The 17,658-nt window shown below is 41.4% G+C and overlaps 1 protein-coding gene across 1 annotated transcript; it reads left to right on the top strand.

The window, feature by feature from the left end:
* Positions 1 to 1,479: 1,479 nt before the first annotated feature.
* Positions 1,480 to 16,881, top strand: LOC309689136 (uncharacterized protein; the record flags this gene model as incomplete). Its single annotated transcript, XM_082505338.1, has 2 exons — positions 1,480 to 2,462; positions 15,869 to 16,881. Exons 1-2 carry the CDS (start codon positions 2,366 to 2,368, stop codon positions 16,879 to 16,881), a joined length of 1,110 nt encoding a protein of 369 aa, XP_082361464.1. The 5' UTR covers positions 1,480 to 2,365.
* Positions 16,882 to 17,658: the final 777 nt, after the last annotated feature.

Below are 17,658 nucleotides of genomic sequence, written 5' to 3'. Positions count from 1 at the left end.
TGAGTTAATATAAACCTGTTTACAATTGCCCACTTCTTTTAACCCTTTAAAACCTGAACCATGAAATAACTGCCAGAAATCTTGAATTTTTTAATAATGGAGTGTTTGTCGAACCTTTAGACAAAATATATAAAAATTTATAAAATTTTAATCTGCATAAATGAGTTTAATTTTGACACATTTGTTACATAAGCCATATTTTTACAATTTAGTCATTAAAATTTGTCATGTAATTTTTATCATTTTCTGAGGGTAAAAAAAAGTCACGCTGATGGTGTAGAAGTCTCTAAAACTCACAAAAACACATATATCAAATACGATACTCTTTAAAGGGTTAAAAATGTACCTGGGTGTCCTTATCTGCCACAGTTATACTTTTGTACTTTTTTGTGTATTTTTGTTTGTTTTGTTTCTAAATTTAGAATGTTTTAGTATTGTGCTTGTGTGTTTTAGCCATGTGACACGACAGAGAAACTTCTATTTGGCCACTGAATTTACCAACTGTTGGTGAGTGAACAGAGCTAAAGGACTTGAATAGAGCTAATAGTGTTTGAAATTTCACCCAAAGGATTCACTTTGGGTGAAATCACTGGGTCCAAGGTATTTATAGGTAACTAAAACTAAACTAATGATTATAACTAGACGTGAAAAAACATTTTAGGCAACTAAAAAAAATAAAACTGAAAAATAAAAACTAGGCTTTAAAAATAAATAAACAATATACTAAAATACAACTATAGAGCAAATAACCTAATTTCTGTCATGGTCCTGGGTCGGTGACCCAGCGCTTTGAGTTTATGATTATTATTTTCTAGTTTATTCTGATTTTGTATTAGTTCTTGGGGTTTGTTTGTCGTGTTTATTTTCCCTACCTGTGTCTCCCTCTGTGCTATGTACAGGGGCCCGTTCTTCGTACGTCGCTTACTACATCCAAGATCAAATGACACATCGAAGATCAAATCATCGCGCTACCCGTGAGCTCGCTAATCCGGTTCTCCGAACACACCTGCTGTTGACGATTAGTACAGCTGGATGAAGTAATGTGAGATCACTGGGTGTCGTAAAAGGGGCTACGCATCGAGAGTAGAAACATTGATCGGCAACCCTCTGATTGGTCGGCGAAAATGTCGAAGGAGCGCGCTCGGTATTTTTCGGCAGCAGAGCAAGAACTCTTGACTGAGGGATTTCAGGAGTTTCAGAGTTTAATTAAAACGCAAGGGAATACTGCAAAGGCTGCAAAAGCAAGGAGAGAGGGCTGGCAGAAAGTTGCTGACAAATTAAACTCGTAAGTAATTTAATAATAATAATAATAATGGAGTGGATTGATATAGCGCTTTTCAAGGCACCCAAAGCGCTTTACAATGCCACTATTCAGTCACTCTCACATTCACACACTGGTGGAAACAGCTACGGTTGTAGCCACAGCTGCCCTGGGGCAGACTGACAGAAGCAAGGCTGCCATATTGCGCCATCGGCCCCTCTGGCCAACACCAGTAGGCGGTAGGGTAAATTTATCATATCACACTATATTATCCAATATTATATTACATTATATTATATTATGTTATATTATATCCCCTTTCACATTAGAGCCACAACAGGACCCACTAGAACATGGGAACAAGTAAAAGTGAAATATAAGAATATTCTACAGAATGGTAATATTTATCACTTATATTGCTTTTAGTCTCTTGAAAGGAGACCCTGAAATAGGCTGTTAGTTTGTTCATAACAGCAACCAAGAAAAGGGCAGAGCACAAAAAAGACAGGTGGTGGTCCTGCATCCCCTCGTCAACAAGTTGGTTAAGTGAATAATACCCTCACGGGAATATCGATATCTCTCAATGAGCACACTGTCGCGCTGAGCTAAAGGATCCTGTCTGTCCCGCAATATACGCTGAATTCTGAGGACTCTCCTTATCAATCTTGCACCTTCCGCAATGGGTGGCTCGCGTATACGGACAGGACATGGCTGCGACAGGCTTCCCAAATCCACCTTCGCTTTTATAGCCGTGGTCTCTCATCTTGATTACACAAAGTAATTTGCAATTACTACTCTGAAATATGAATTACATCTGTAATAATCACATACATGTAATAGAATGTTAATAGTACATTTCCCTTTTTTAGGAAATGACCTGTATGTATCTGTGTGACATCAATAAATGGATCAGGTGCTGCATTATCTTTAGTTACATTGATGTTATTTATTTATGGTGAAACAGTGGTGGAATATCGCTGTTGCTTTCGTATAAATGAAGCGGACATACCTGCGTGGCCGCGATCTAATCCTGTTTACATAAAGTAAACCTGCTCCCGAGCAGGTTTACACTTACGGCTCTGTTGCTATGGCAGCAAGTCCCGGATGAGCTTCGGGGAACCGAACGATCCAAGATCACGCGAAATCGTCAACAATCTAATCCAGCTAACCTACTTAGCGAGGTACGAAGAACGGGCCCCAGGTCCCTGAGTTTTGTGTTGTAAAACATGTCTGTGTGTTTCCTGTTTTACTTTGTAGGTCTGTGTCTCGTTATGCCCATTAGTTCCAGCTTTGTCCCCTCCTGTGTGCAATTTCCTGATTACCTGGTGTGTGTATTTATAGTTGGTGTCTGCCTGTGCTTCTCGTCGCGTTGTCTGTGTTTCTCTGTGAATCTCCCGTGTAGTCTACATTATTCCATGTTTCTTCGTGTCTCTCTGCTCCTCGCTCCATGTCCTCCATTTTGTATTAGTTTTCCCAGTTTAGGTTTATGTTCGGTTCTGCCCACACCTTGGTTTTGTGCACTGTAAATAAAACCCACTTGCACCTCCGCCATTGTCTGCTATTGGATCCTCCTTACTCACCCTCCACATGACTGCCGCCCCAGCCGTGACAATTTCTAATATCTGTTAATTTTATTTTGTCTACAAGACTGAGTCAGTTGCTTTCAAAAACTTCAGAGTTTTTAATTGTACTGATTTGTACTGAAATCTTGCCTCTGACATGTCCTCCATACTAAAATTATAAACGAACTATATAATAATAAACTAACTAAAACTACAGTGGTTAGCACTCTTGTCTTCGAAATTGACTTTTAACTCCATTAAATTTAATAAATTCTGTTTACACCGCTAGATGAGCCCACAAAAGACATTTCCAGACGTCACCTGATGAAAGTTATAGAACAGCGGTCCCCAACCCCCAGACCACGGACCGGTGGAAAACAGTTATACACAAGACGATGCTGTACAGTTTGTGAAAGAACTTTTATTGTTTTTGGGCGAATATAAAGCTAAAGACAATGCGGCCGAGAGTGATTTTTCCCACCTTTCAGACGAAAGAGACAAGTATGACGAGCTGCAGGAAGAAATTTGTGCGATAGGGCAGAAACTCAAGATGGCAGATGCTGCCCCGAGCCTCGGACAGAACCTGGCGTCTTCTAAAGTACCGGAGGTGACTATTCGCAGGGAGTTTCGCATCTGTGGCCAAATAGGAGAGGGAGGGCAGCGTGATCGGCTGTCCTATACCAACCTGCTGCATCAGATGGAAAATGGACTCCGCAAAGGCCACAGTGAGTCAGAAGTTAATGAAGCAGTGATAAGAGCTATCAATCTGGGTCTCAAACTGCGTGATATGCTTGAAATAAAGATTGATTTGACACTCACACAGTTAAAGACAATATTGAAAGGACATTACAGAGAAGAGGACACATCTGATTTGTACCAAAAACTGATAAATATTTCCCAAGATCCAAAAGAGTCAGCTGAAGACTTTTTATTCAGAGCCATTGAGCTTAAAGAACGTCTCCTGTACGCATCCAAGGACAAAGAAGCAGAACACTACAGTCGGGACCTGGTAAAAAGGAAGTTTTTGAGATCAGATGGGCTGCAAAATGACAATATAAAGTTCCAGATTAAAGACCTTCTTGACAACCAAGATGTGACTGATGAAATGCTGATTGAGAAACTAAATGAAGCTGCCAATCTTGAGACAGAAAGACTAAAGTTAAAGAGGAACAATACAAAACCACCAAGAATCAATGAGCTGCATACTGGAGATGAACCTCACAGCAGCTCACAGATCCCCACCACCAAGGAAGACAAGAAAAATCATCCTCCACCCGAAATGCACGACCTGGTGAAAGAGCTGAGGAACGAGGTTGCAGAGGTGAGGCAGATGGTTCTGGTCTCCCTGAATGCCCTCCCTGAGTCGCAGACTACAAAGAGGACATCAGATGCTGCCGGAGGAAGAAAGGCTGCAGGACCTGCCAGAGCAACAGAGAGGGAGATAACTGCACCTACTGCTTTAAGTGTGGCCAGCCCGGCCACATCTCCAGAGGATGCCGAGCTCCACTTCAGCTGCAGGGAAACACCAGAGGGCCACTGCCACGGGACCAGCAGTGACCCCACCACCACATCAGGAGTCCCGCCGCTGCGGTTGCTGCCACCAGAGAGAGTCGATCAGCACCCCACTCCAGAGGTGTGGAGGCTGCTCATCTGTCAGTTACTGTTCTAAAGCCTGTCAGGGACAACACTGGCACCATCACAAACATGTATGTAAAGCGGTGAGTCTAGTTGAACAACATTTGAGTGAAAGAGAGAAAAAGGGGTGGTTGTCATGCATGGGACATTCTGGCCTTCTATCAGATAAGCAAGGACAAAAACTAGTGAAACTGATTGAAACTGATTGGTAGGCGGAAAATGGTGAGATGCACTTTTGATAATGTACCAGTCACCGCATTGTGGGACACGGGTGCACAGGCTACAGTAATAAATGAGAACTGGAGAGTTGAGCACTTACCTTACACCACTATCAGAGGGATAGATGAAGTCTTTTTATTTGTTCTTGTTATCATGCTTTTTATTTGTTCTTGTTTCTAATGTCTCTGTAAAGCACTTTGAATCACCTTGTTGTTGAATTGTGCTATACAAATAAACTTGCCTTGCCTTGCCTTGCCTTGCCTTGCCTTAGGATCAGAACCATTAAATGGGCTTGCAGCTAATCAGACAGAGATACCATTTATGGGGTGGATCCCTGTAGAGTTTAGACTGACTGGGGTGGAGACGGCCAGCTCTAGCCTCCTAGTGCCTGTATTGGTCTCTAGTGGCCCAAATGTAGCTCAGGATCCTATTATTGGATATAATGTGATAGAGGAAGTCATCAACAAGCAACTTAAACAACAGGGCATTAAAAACAGTGACTGTGCTGCAAACTTTGTGAGTAGTGCTTTTGGTATTGACGTCGGATCTGCTAAGACTTTTATCCAGTTGATAGAGACACATCGAACAGCCGCGGAAGAGATCCAAGTCAAGACCGGGCGGAGTAAAGTTGTCTTAGGCCCTAGTGAAGCTACTACCATTCGCTGTCGCACACGCATACAGGCTGACGAGGACACTGTAATGTTATTTTGTCCTGTTCTGAACCCCAGCCTGCCTGAGGGGCTTCATTTGCAGGAAGTACTGTTTAAAGTAAAAAGGGGTACCTGTCACAAACACCACATGCCATAATATTACTGTAGGTCCGCGTGTTATCCTGGGGCACATTGAGGGCGTAAAAGCAATATAATAATGAATAATAATAATGGATTGCATTTATTGCAAAGCGCTTTACAATACCACTATTCATTCACTCTCACATTCATACACTGGTGAAGGCAAGCTACAGTTGTAGCCACAGCTGCCCTGGGGCAGACTGACAGAAGCGAGGCTGCCATATTGCGCCATCGGCCCCTCTGGCCATCACCAGTAGGCGGTAGGTGAAGTGTCTTGCCCAAGGACACAACGACCGAGACTGTCCGAGCCGGGGCTCAAACTGGCAACCTTCCGATTACAAGACGAACACCCAACTCTTACCCAATATACCCAGCTGCCCTAAAACCTGTAGAAACTCCAACAACTAAAACAGCAGACGATGCAGGTGTTGAAGTCTCATTAGCCCCCACAGGTGACACAAGTGGTGTTTGGGATCCTCCTGTAGTTCTAGACCATCTAACGAGCGGGCAACAGTCGGCACTGAGGATGATGCTCAGGGAGGAATGTAAAGCTTTTGCAAAAGATGAAAATGATGTAGGCTGCATTCCTAGCCTTCGGATGCACATCACTCTCAACGACCAAACACCAGTTCAAAAGACTTACAATAGTGTGCCTAAACCTCTGTATCAGGAAGTAAAAGCTTACCTGCAGGACTTGATCAATAGGGGGTGGGTCACAAAATCCAAGTCGCCTTTTATTTGTCACCGATAGTCTGTGTTAGGAAAAACTCCGGTGACCTCAGACTTTGTGTGGATTATCGAGAACTTAATCACAAATCAGTGCCTGACAGACATCCTATTCCTAGGATACAGGACATGTTGGACAGCTTTACTGGTAGCTCCTGGTTTACAGTACTAGACCAGGGAAAGGCTTATCATCAAGGATTCCTAGACAAAGACAGTCAGCCACTCACTGCATTCATCACCCCCTGGGGTTTATACCAGTGGGTTAGAATCCCATTCGGACTCAGCTCCGCCCCAGCAGAGTTTCAGAGAAGCATGGAGGAGTGTCTTTGGGGTCTGTGTGATGATATCTGTCTACCGTACCTTGATGACAATTTGGTCCACAGTAAAACTTTTGAGGACCATGTTGAGCATGTAAGAGCCGTGCTACAAAGGTATCAGAAACAAAAGCAAAAAGTCAAAATGAAATAATAATAAAAGCTAATTTTAAAAAATGCAAATTTATAATAACTCTGGCTAGGCTTAACCCTGGCCTCAGCCTTGGACCTGTGTTGCAAACCACAAGGGGAGAACCACAATTAAGTTAAAACAAGAGGATATCTTCCTTAATTACACAAGGTACAACATTTCACAACACAAAAGAAAATATGTTTAGAAGATTTGGAATTTAATCCAGAATGCCATAACCACAAATATTAAAATGGCAAAAACTGAAAATATAACCACGGACATGTCTGTCAAGGATATCTGACGATGATATTGCAAACAGCTCCTCCTCTTCACTTATTCAAGTAATGTTGGATGTTTTTAAAGAAAGACTGGCTCTGAGGACATTCCCTGTTGCTTCTGAAACCAGCCGAGTATCCATCACATCAATTATTCCTCTCTGATCCACCTCCTACTCTAGGAAGAGGAACAGATGAATTTTTCAGTACTGGTTACCACTTGGATAAAGTTTATTGACAACCCCATCTTAGTCTGGAATTGTAAAGGTCACTTTATGTCTGATAGGGTTCATCCCAGCATTACTGGATTCAAATTGTGCTTTTTCTACTCTGAGCACTCAAAGGGCTTTTTACTACAAGTGTCATTCATCAAGTCTTGTAAAAGTCCTTTTGAGTATACTTAAGCACCTTATTTAACAGTTATACGTCGATGGGTGCATGATACTACCAGGAAGCAATACACTGAACTGACTCTCGATCTCCTGAGCCACAGTTACCCCAATTACAGTTACAGTTGCTGCCAATCTACATTCTGCTTGTGGAACATTTTATTCTGACAAAACTCTCTGGATAAGCAATAAGAGCAGTGCATGCAGGCAACATGGACCACATAGGCAGGCCACCACACAGACTGACCGTGTATGTGCCTCCCTGTTCACCCGACTCATTACCCAAAGCTTTCAGAGGGTCTCCCTGTTACAACCAGGCCCAAAAAAAGCAAGTGTTCGCCTCTAATCTGAAAACTCCTGTTGTATCCTCATTTATGTTTTTGCTCATTTTTCTAATAATCCAAATTTTGCTTTATTACAGTATATGCCCAAATCTGTGGCTGGAAAGTCTTCCCTAATAAATGATTTTATTACCAACTGAAACCTGCTGGTTAAGTGAAAATAACAGGGCTACAGTTATTATTAAAACAACCTTTCCAAAAGGCAAGAAAGGACGACGAATAGGCAATGTATACAATAATGTAAACCACTGTAAAGAGCTGTCATATGGAACATTTATCTCTTTTGAATATGGTACACTTCTGCTGATATCCTCTTGCTGAACAGCTTTTAGAAACATCTAAAAAATCAAAAATCGAATGCAACCTTTTACTGAATTTACTAAACTGTTACTAGCTGTGTATGTTAACAGTGTTCTTAGCATGGTTGATTTTAGTATAAATATTGTAAATATGATTCCTTGTTAAGAGACTGAAAACGTAATATTACTGGTTAAATCATTTTCAGTGTCAGAGCTGGGTTCATATTCATGCATAATGTAAATGTATATCTGAAAAAAGAGATAGATGAGGAAGAGAAAAAACAGCAGGGTAGCGCACATTTACAACAATCAATTAATGATTAGATGGTAAATGGACTGATTCTTATATAGTACTTTTCTGCTCTCGAAGCGCTGTATACAACATGCCACATTCACCCAGTCACACCCATTCTCACGAGCACTGTCTCTAAAATGACTGCTTTCTAACAACATTCACACTCCGATGGATACATCAGAGAGCAACTTGGGGTTAGTACCTTGCCCAAGGATACTTGACATGCAGACTGGAGCCAGGGATCGAACCACTAACCTTCTGATCAGTAGGTGATCTGCTCTACCTCCTGAGCTACAGCCACCCCAATTAGCTTAAGTCACAAACATGCATGTCTTGTCATTTCACAGTTAAAGCAATTTTTAATATCCATTTACTTACACTTACCAATTCTACATGTTTCATTACCTGGGGAATTTACAAACACTTTTCATTGGGTCCAAATCACAGTGGAAGGCACTCAAGGTAGTCCCCTACATGACTCAGATAAGCTTCAGGAGTCAACACATATGGTGCACCCCAATGGGGCCTAAATGATTCAGAACCCACAGTTTCACTTTGCCAAGATGGACGTATATACACCACTGGCTAATTGACATGCTCAACACTGATGTGGTGATTCAACACACAGTTGAAATAGAACAGTTATAAAAATCTACAAATGAGCAGGAATGCATTTAGGACAGACTCCATGATGCAGATTTGCAAATCTGACTATGAAAACTACAAAGCCACAAAAACAAAAGTCTGACAGAAAGACATGGCAGAAAGCAGCTAACTGGATTCATCACAGGTCCAAGACCTCGTTCCAGTCCATTGCTACTTCACCCTCTCCAGCACTCATGGTCACAAACAGGGCCTAGGGACTTCTGCCCTATAATGCAGCCTTCTGGGACTAAATTCCACATAGACATTCTCTTGTGCCGAGTACTAGAAATGGGGCTAGAATTCTTCACTCCGCCAGAAATACTTTTTCACTCGTTCATTTTTGCTCACAGCTGTCACAAGAAAACTAGTTTGGAGTTGTTCTTATGAGTAAGAAAGAAGAAAGGGGAAAAAGGAAAGTGGAAGAAAGAAAGAACTGGCAGCACTCTGTGCATTCTGATGATGCTCAACATTTTACCAGTCACACATCTGGCATGTGGACTCTTGAGTATGCAGAACAAATTAGTGAAGAACGAAATGTACCTAAGGCAAATTCAAAGTGTGGAAAGTCCGGGCACGGTTTGGTACATCCAGGCAGTATTAAGCATGCTGTCAAATTTAACTATACTATTATATTAGAATGTTCCAGCTTTCTCCAAATTCTGAAAGAAAGGTAATCTGAAGAACATTGCTTCTCGTTTGTTTTAATTTGTTTACAGAATTCTCTGCTGTGATGAATCAAATATTGAACTCTTTGGCCTGAATGCCAAGAGTCATGTCTTCATAGCTTTGTAAGCAAAAGTGGTGAATACTTCTAGACATAATTTTGGTTTTTCTTTGTATTTTTAATAAATTTACAAATATTTCAAGCAAACATTTGTTTGTTGAATTGTTTGTTTGTTTTGTCATTTTGGGATATTGTGTTTAAAACTTTAAGAAAGATTTTTTTAAGATTTCATGAAAAATAAATGTAATCCATTTTAGAATGTGGAGCAAGTGAAACTGTGAATTAGGCCTGCTTGATATAAGGATATATATTGGATGACGATATGAAAATTTCTATCGTTTCATATTACGCTATCATTTTTTCCATGGTGTTGCAAAATAAACTTTTATGGCAATATTTTTTCACCATTTTGATGGTCACTGTAGTGGCTATATTAATTTCTTAAAGTTCTCTCTTTCTCTTATATTTAAAATAACCACACTACGGACAGACAAACGACTGTTTTTACGCGTTGTCGTTAGCAACGACAGTAAACCTAGCGTGTGGCTCCGCTGTCCGCTTGTTTATTTTCCACATAAAACTTTCACAATAAAGCTGAAGACCCTTTTGAGATTTTTAAAAAATAAACTGAAATGACGACTAACAGAAGGACCAGTCAAAACAAATCGAGGATCTTAATTCTAAACGAGGGGCTACCTCTGTAGCATGGAGATGGTTTGTTTATGATAAGTCTGACATGGACCAGAAAACTGTATTATGCAAATTATGCAGGAAATCGGTCTCCACCTCAGACTCAAACACAGCAAACCTCTTCTACCAACTACGCAAGAATCACGTGAAAGAGTATGGAGAAAGTTTAAGGATGAGAAGCACCGTCAGGTGCTCAAAATAAGCCTTAGACTCAAACCTTAGAACAGACTTTGCCCCACAGCACGCCATGCAATAAATACTCACAACGAAAATGACGGCTGTTACAACTGTATAGTTTCATGCATCAGTCAAAACACTTGACTCCAGGTACACAACACCCAGCTGAAAACACTTCACACAAGTCGATTCATAGAATTTAAAGAAAAGTAACATTTTTGTGATAAATATCGGTGTCGGGACGATAAATGTCTTATATCGGGATATGAGATTTTGGTCATATCACACAGCCCTACTGTGAATACTTTCTGGATGAACTGTAGGAGACTACAGAGTGAGTGAAGGTGTTCATATTGACAAGGTCATCAGACCTTGTACCACTCCAGTTGGTGCCCTGAAAAGAGTCTTTTAGCATGTCTACGCCTCGGGCAGAGGTCACCTTGCCACTCGTAATCATTGATACGGCTGTCTTTAGTCTCTGACTGTACTTTGGAATAAGGAATATAGTGTTATTATCAGACTCACTAATTGGTACTCTCATGATATCCCTCAGGTATACTGCAGAATGAGCAGCAATTTCTGTGGATTGTACATAGATGCCTCACCACGTCATAAGCCAATCAGTACTTCTGCTAAATGAGCTAATAAATTATGGCTAACATCCCGTTAATATGTGGCATGTAGAAAACAGTGGATGACTTTAGGTGGCCACAGTGGACAATGCTGTCCCTACAATCTGTTTAGTCTCCCCAAAAGCCACCCACTCAAATCATTCATTTGTTCACCACCTGATGCTGGTTCCTATCACTGCAAATAGTTTACTTGTTTTTAGAGATCACTCTAAAACATGCTCAGGGCTGATGATTACAGCGACTGGTGTAACTAGTCCAGGCATTTATTTTGCCTGAGAATTTTGTGGTACACTGGACAGCAAGTTAAGAGCATAAATTTCAGATTGTTTCCTATTAGTACTTATCGTGTACAGCAAGAAACCATAAGATGATAAAGGTTTGCCATCCTCTAATCTTGGATATCATTTAAAAGCGCAGTAGAAAATGAACTGGAAACAACTGTTAAGTGACTCTGACAGGATCCAGAAAGCTTCTGTGCTTAATGGTGCATTTTTTTCATTTAAGAATAATGGCATATTAAATTCACATATAAATAGTGTTCAGGTTGGTGTCCATTTATTATCACAAAGTAGCTTCAAGTTGTGTTAGTCAAATGAGCTTTCTCTTGTTCTGTTTTTTACTGAGACTAAAAGAATAATAGAGCTCATGCAAAACAAAATCTGTTTTGGAAGCCGTTGCTCCTCAATATCTACAATGACTCATAGGTTTCTATTAAAGGGGACTGACACATCGTGTTCTGTTTCAGATAAGAATAATGTTCAACTGACACAGTAATTGAGTTTCCAAAATTGCTTTATGAGATTGGCTGACTGTTGTAAACTACATTTCAACCGACCACAAATATGAGGTCATTTGATCAGAGTTGTAGCAGCAGTGAAAAAGCAGAAACCACTGCTATGTTAGAAGGAAAATCAAATGTCCTATTAAAGGTGGTTATTTGACAGCTGAGGCTTGTAAAAAGGACAGACAATTATCTTGTAATATTTCAACAAAATACCATAGAAAGTTGGTCTAAAACAAGTCAGGCAGAATTTTAAATGTATAATTTTCTTTTAAATAAAAACAGCAGTCACTGCACTGCAGCTGGGACACTTCTGTTAAGTGGCTGCTGCAATTCTTGGAAACATATTTGGCACCAAAAGGTCTCACATATCAATCCAATCATTGTTACACACACACACACTGTTTCAAAAACAACTAATGAACCATTGAAGCAGCAGTCCAATACTGTGGTCTGCACATAAGGAGGCAGTCTTGGACTCATTATTAGCATTTTGCTGCTGTGTTAGCAAGCTAAATACAATAAATTATGGGTACAACATGTAAACATACACACTCTCACACACAGAACTACTAATTAATACAAAGTAACAAATTATTAATAATATGCTAGTTTCACTGAGCAAAACTGAAGCACAGGGCTACAGCTTTCTGTTTTATAACACCTATCAATATAATATCAGTAAGTGCTTATAGAATTAACTCCTTTCTGCAGGTGGATGAGTTGGAACATAAAAACTCCAAACTTTTAACCGGGGGAGTATATGGTGATTTACTTGATTTTACAACCGCATGTTTTGGCGAAAATGGTTTCAACCTTAAATTGGCTTGTGGCCTAAAAGAAAAGATTATTGATTCTAACCTGCAATTTATTTGACTGCACCCTGAACATAAGAGCCCTGAGAAAGCAGGTCTGCACATAAGAGAAACTACAGCTTTATCAGAGACATGGGCTTCTCTTTGTTTAGCCATATGCATTTTGGATGTCAGTTATCGTGTGGAGATTTTCCTTTGGATTCGCTCTGAAGATCCAATTCGTCTGTTTCTGTGCAACAGCAGAAACAGCAGCATGTTCACAGAAAGCTTCGCTTACCACAGTCAGATCATCTTCCTCTCTGTTCCTCTTGGCTTACTTTTATACAAAGTGCCATAGCCGGGTTGTTAAACATCATACAGTGTGTTGTTTTTTTCTGACAGGCAATGGTTGTGAAATCATTGGTTTCCAGTCAGCTGGTCAGCTGTAAAGATACAATTTCAGATCCATTTTGAAGGCACTGTTCAAAGGGAACCCCATTGTACAAGTACTGTTTAAATGATACTGGACAATCTCTTTTGATCGAGAGAAGAAAGCAAGCCGAATTCAGCCAGTTTGACGTTGTGCTTTGAGTGGAATGAATAGCTACAGGGAGTGCAGAATTATTAGGCACCCTATATCAGGTGTGCATAATTATTAGGCAACTTCCTTTCCTTTGGCAAAATGGGTCAAAAGAAGGATTTGACAGGCTCAGAAAAGTCAAAAATAGTGAGATATCTTGCAGAGGGATGCAGCAGTCTCAATATTGCAAAGCTTCTGAAGCGTGATCATCGAACAATCCAGCGTTTCATTCAAAATAGTCAACAGGGTCGCAAGAAGCGTGTGGAAAAACCAAGGCGCAAAATAACTGCCCATGAACTGAGAAAAGTCAAGCGTGCAGCTGCCAAGATTCCATTTGCCACCAGTTTGGCCATATTTCAGAGCTGCAACATCACTGGAGTGCCCAAAAGCACAAGGTGTGCAATACTCAGAGACATGGCCAAGGTAAGAAAGGCTGAAAGACGACCACCACTGAACAAGACACACAAGCTGAAACGTCAAGACTGGGCCAAGAAATATCTCAAGACTGATTTTTCTAAGGTTTTATGGACTGATGACATGAGAGTGAGTCTTGATGGGCCAGATGGATGGGCCCGTGGCTGGATTGGTAAAGGGCAGAGAGCTCCAGTCCGACTCAGACGCCAGCAAGGTGGAGGTGGAGTACTGGTTTGGGCTGGTATCATCAAAGATGAGCTTGTGGGGCCTTTTCGGGTTGAGGATGGAGTCAAGCCCAACTCCCAGTCCTACTGCCAGTTTCTGGAAGACACCTTCTTCAAGCAGTGGTACAGGAAGAAGTCTGCATCCTTCAAGAAAAACGTGATTTTCATGCAGGACAATGCTCCATCACACGCGTCCAAGTACTCCACAGCGTGGCTGGCAAGAAAGGGTATAAAAGAAGAAAAACTAATGACATGGCCACCTTGTTCACCTGATCTGAACCCCATTGAGAACCCCATTGAGAACCTGAGAACTCCTTTTTTGCGTTTACGTGTGGACGAGGAATACAGAGTTTGTCACGCAACGTCAAAGGTATGTGCCTTTTTTCACGTCACGCTGTGCGCCACGTTATTGTTTACATGAGATGAATTGCAGAATGGCAGATAGAGACAAAATACTGTTACTGATAATCTGACAATCTTCAGATTTTATGTGACAGGTTGAAGGACTACTGTATATAAAACTGTTCAGTTAATACTAATTCATATCTGTTGATATAAGGATGAAAATAATGTAAATATGGTAAGAAAATGGCTAAGAGTTTATTATTTTTCATGTCATATTAATGGCTTTCATGTTATTTAAGAGAACTGCAATCTATACATCAGTGATCGGCTAGTAAGCCTTTTCTGGGATCGATTAGTAGTGTCTCTATTCTCCATTAGGGGGCTTTCGCGCGTTCTCCTCACTGCAATAAACTACTGCATGAGAGACGCAAGTCATAATCACTCTCGTGATTCTTTTCCCCCTGTTTTCAGGTAAAAGTGTTTAAAAGTTGATATATTTCCAATGTGTACACTGTTAAGATATTTAAGAGGTAATCCTTCATTGTTTTGTAAGCGTTAGACGCATTACATTACAGTTTTGTGCACATATATGTGGCGGTTTTGAGCTGTGTTTTGTACTGTGTAATGGCCATTAAGATAACTGCAGGAGCTAAAAACGCCGCGATTGTCAGCCATTTTGTCAGGAAACCTGCTTAAGTATATGTATAGTAAGCACTTTAGTATTTCGGTTTATTATTTAGTGTTTTCTTCCACCATGTGACATTTAGCAGTACAGAATGTGAAACGTTCCTGCTCATTTTGACTGCAATAAACTACTGCATGAGAGACGCAAGTCATAATCACTCTCGTGATTCTTTTCCCCCTGTTTTCAGGGGTGTAACATTTGGAGGCACCGCTGGGATGGCTGCTTAGATGTCCGGTGTCCACAATCTGCACATCGTAGTCCAAGCCAGCTAAATCCCCCCACTACAACCCAGGCAGACTGCAGTGAGGAAAGTGTTGCTGTCGTGGCGAACTGGTAGCTGTGTTTTAGCGCATGTTTCCTGAGGCCAGCCAGAGATCATCAACTACTCAAACTCAAAAACTACTCAGCTCAGCGTCACCTGTACATGCAAAATTCTTCCTGCCTACTGCCACAATGTCTTCGGTGGAAGAGCTGCGAGAAGAGGTTGTGCGTGAAATGCACACTCTGTCCAAAGATCAACTAGTGTCAATCTGCGAGTTCCTTGGCATTGCAGAGAAAATAGATGTTAGCAGAAAAACACGACTGTCACTGCTAACACACATCCAAATACACATTGAGAGAGAAGGTATAACAGTACTTGAGGATGAAGGAATGTCAGAACTGTTGTTGCTTAATGATAAGATTGCTGAAGTAATGAAAGAGACAATTGTTGAGACTGAACCAAATGCAAATGAAGAGGGTGATTCAGGACACAGAGAGCAACCAAACACTGCAACCTCACTGGTAACAGAGACAGCTAATGCAGTTAACACAGCGGTTGTTTCTCACTCCCAAGGTAATCGCTTTGTCCCTAACTCATCTGTGTCAAGTACCCCCCAACGACCAAGCCCTTACTGGCAGAAAGATTTCAAAATATCAGGCCAGATTGGCGAACCAGGTCAAAAAGATAAACTGACATTTTCCAGTCTTGCTCACCAGATCGAAAATGGACTGAGCAGAGGCTACTCAGAGCTTGACATTGTAGATGCTGTCATCAGAGCTATCTTGCCAGGTCTACAACTACGCAGCTATTTGGAGGGAAAAGCTCAACTCACCCTTCCGACTCTACGCCGCATACTGCGCTCCCATTTCCAGGAGAAGAGCGCCACCGAACTGTATAAACAACTTGCCTCTGAGGTACAGACCCCAAAAGAGACTGCTCAAAGCTTCCTGATGAGAGTTTTAGATCTAAAGCAGAAAGTCTTATTTGCTTCCCAAGAATCTGAGTCAGGACTCAAATACGACCCAGCTTTAGTCCAGCGTATGTGTTTGCACACCATACTCACAGGCTTCCAGAGTGACAGTGTCAGGATAGATATGCAGCCACTCCTGTTAGACTCTAAGACACCTGATGAACTCCTGTTAGAGAGGTTAAATATGGCTTGTGCCAATGAGGCAGAAAGGAAAAACAAGAAGAGATGTTTAGCATCACAGACTGCTACAAGTGTGAGTGCAGTGCAGGCAGATGATGTGTCACCAGCTAAGAACCCTGTGAAAGAAGTTAAAGCTAAGATACCACCCGAGCTTTTAACTGAGTTAGCGGAGCTTAAGACAGGTGTAGCCTCCCTGAAAGGTCTCAGTGCAGAGATAGCTCAAATTAAAGAGACTCTACAGCAGCCGGTGGCTGGTCCTCAGTCATATGCCCCACCACCAGTTATGCAGTATGATAGGGACCAGCAGTATTATAGCTTCCAGGGCCCCCGTCAAAGGCCACCACCCCCTCAGTATCCTGTACAGCACTACACAGGTAGTCCAGCCCGCCGTGAGAGGAGGTGCCACATCTGCCAGCAGAATGGAGTCAACGAGCGCTGCACCCACTGCTACCTCTGTGGGAGTAGAGAACACTTTCAGGCTGGATGTAGAAGCAGAGGTATGAGACCATATAAAGAGAAACATTTAAACCAGCAATGATCACCACCGAGGGACGAGTGTTAACCATGCCCATCATCCACAAGTCCCAACATTGCTCCAACTGTAAACAAGAAAAGTCAGGCATGAGACAGTGTTCAGCATGTAAAAACGCACTTTATTGTTCAAGAACATGCCAGAAACAACACTGGAGACAACATAAGAGACAATGCACTGGCTTAAAGACTAAAAACATCATAAAAGACACCTCACATCCTGGCCACTCCCTGTTCGAACTGTTGCCCTCAGGCAGACGGTACAGGGCAATCAGAGCAAGGACTAATAGACTCAAACACAGCTGTTATCCAACTGCAATAACACATCTGAATACTACAAAAAAAATGTCCATCACGCCACTCTTGTGTTAATCTATGCACGGCCTGAAGCATGTGTGTGGGAATGTATGTGAATGTTTTACTGTTACATCTTATTAGTATTTTAAGTATTCTATCTATTTTATTTATTGAATTTTATTGTTTTATTTATATTTTGATATTGCTAGGGATGATGCAATGATCGGGGACCATTCTTCATTTCGTTGTTCTCGTGACAATGACAATAAAGTTTCTGATTCTGATTCTGATTCTGAAAGAAAATGAGACTGTCCAGGTACCACTGTCGCCAGCTCATGTAAATTCCCCTCACAAAGTCACATCTCTAGTGGGCAGGCAATGTCTGGTTGAGTGTTTCCTGGACGGCCACAGGCTTCAAGCTCTATGGGACTCAGGCTCACAGGTATCAATCTTTGATGAGAAGTGGAAAAAGGACTATCTGCCACAC

The sequence above is a fragment of the Aulonocara stuartgranti genome (genome assembly GCF_965226115.1).
Source record: "Aulonocara stuartgranti genome assembly, chromosome: 2".
NCBI classification, from domain to species: domain Eukaryota; kingdom Metazoa; phylum Chordata; class Actinopteri; order Cichliformes; family Cichlidae; genus Aulonocara; species Aulonocara stuartgranti.
Note: the sequence above shows the minus strand (reverse complement) of the source record. Positions and strands in the feature narration are given on the sequence as shown.